General features: G+C 37.0%; 1 protein-coding gene across 1 annotated transcript; it reads left to right on the forward strand.

Annotated features, from left to right (window-relative positions):
* The first annotated feature begins 513 nt into the window (after positions 1-513).
* On the forward strand, positions 514-906 carry LOC149556211 (36.4 kDa proline-rich protein-like). The gene has a single exon (XM_089829753.1). The coding sequence runs from the start codon at positions 514-516 to the stop codon at positions 904-906; it is 393 nt and encodes a 130-aa protein (XP_089685879.1).
* The last annotated feature ends 463 nt before the right edge of the window (positions 907-1,369 follow it).

Raw genomic sequence — 1,369 nt, forward strand, 5'->3', positions numbered from 1 at the left:
TTTTACCATTCTTCATTAATAATAATAATTAAATATATTCATCCGGCAAAACCATTTTCTCAGTATCTATAATTCCCCAATATACCAACCGCATCCAAAACTTTCACATTTAGATACTTAACCTCTCTTAACTAACCATTATCTAAATATAAAACAAAATCGGGAACACCTTCCATGTGATATTGGCAAAACCAGATCAGGCTGCAAACCACTCACATAACACATTTGGTAGAAAACCATTAGCAACGAAGGCATCATGTGAAGTATAGTCCAGAAATACAGTACTGGACTACATATATAAATACTTCTTTTCACACAATTATGTCTAATCTATGTGTAATAGCCAGATAACACATGACCCAATTGCTGTTCTTACAAGAAGAAGACAATACACAAACACATGGCCGTAGCATCCACTGCCCTATATAATAGCAAATACTCTACTCTGTTTCCATCAAGCTTGAATTCATTTCTCTAGTTCTTCGTAGCTTGTACTTTTGATTCCAAGTAAACATGGCCAAAGCTGTAGCAATTCTGTTCATATTTATGATTGGTATGGCAATGAGCGTAGGACCTGTAATGGGCTGTGGAAGCCATAACTGTGGTTCTTCGGGAGGTAGCTCTTCTGGCTCAGCAACCGGAAAATGTCCACTGAATGCATTGAAGCTTGGAGCCTGTGTTGATCTACTCAGCGGTTTAGCACATGTTCACCTTGGAGATCCTGTTGTGAACAAGTGCTGCCCTCTTTTGCAAGGAATTGCAGAGTTAGAGGCAGCACTATGTTTTTGTACAACAATTAGGGCTAAGGTTCTCAACCTCAACATCGTTCTTCCAGTTGCTCTTGAACTTTTTGTTCAGTGTGGACTGACTCCTCCTCAAGGATTCAAATGCCCAACTCTGAGTTAATTGAATTTGCTTTATTGTGTGCCCAGCTCTACGTTCATAGAATAGCTTCCTTGTCTTAGTTGATTTGTGATTGTTTGCTAAAGTATTGGACCGGTTTTAGACTGTTGTACTGGAGGACTTCTACTTGTTTAATAAATAGAGCTGTTTATGGTTTTGTGTGGCACGAGTGACGACTAATGCTTGATTCTTTATAAGCTAAAGCAATAGTTGAACAATTTCAGATGTAGATCCATGGGTACGCAGGAATAAGCAAAGCCGTTCCCCATGATGCCCAGATCTATGCAAGGATAGAAAATATTTGTAAGAGATAAGAACATAAAGTATTGTAATTCTTTCTTCATCATAGTAGTATTAATATGTGGATGCAATATACAAACACGTCATCTTTATTTTGTAAAGATATATGGTAAAAATTATGGTTGAAAAATTGGGATTTAGCAATATTGTTTTTCAAAAAATTTGG

The sequence above is a fragment of the Cupressus sempervirens genome, chromosome 5 (assembly GCF_028749045.1).
Source record: "Cupressus sempervirens isolate cs-2001-9-10 chromosome 5, ASM2874904v1, whole genome shotgun sequence".
Classification (NCBI taxonomy): Eukaryota; Viridiplantae; Streptophyta; class Pinopsida; order Cupressales; family Cupressaceae; genus Cupressus; species Cupressus sempervirens.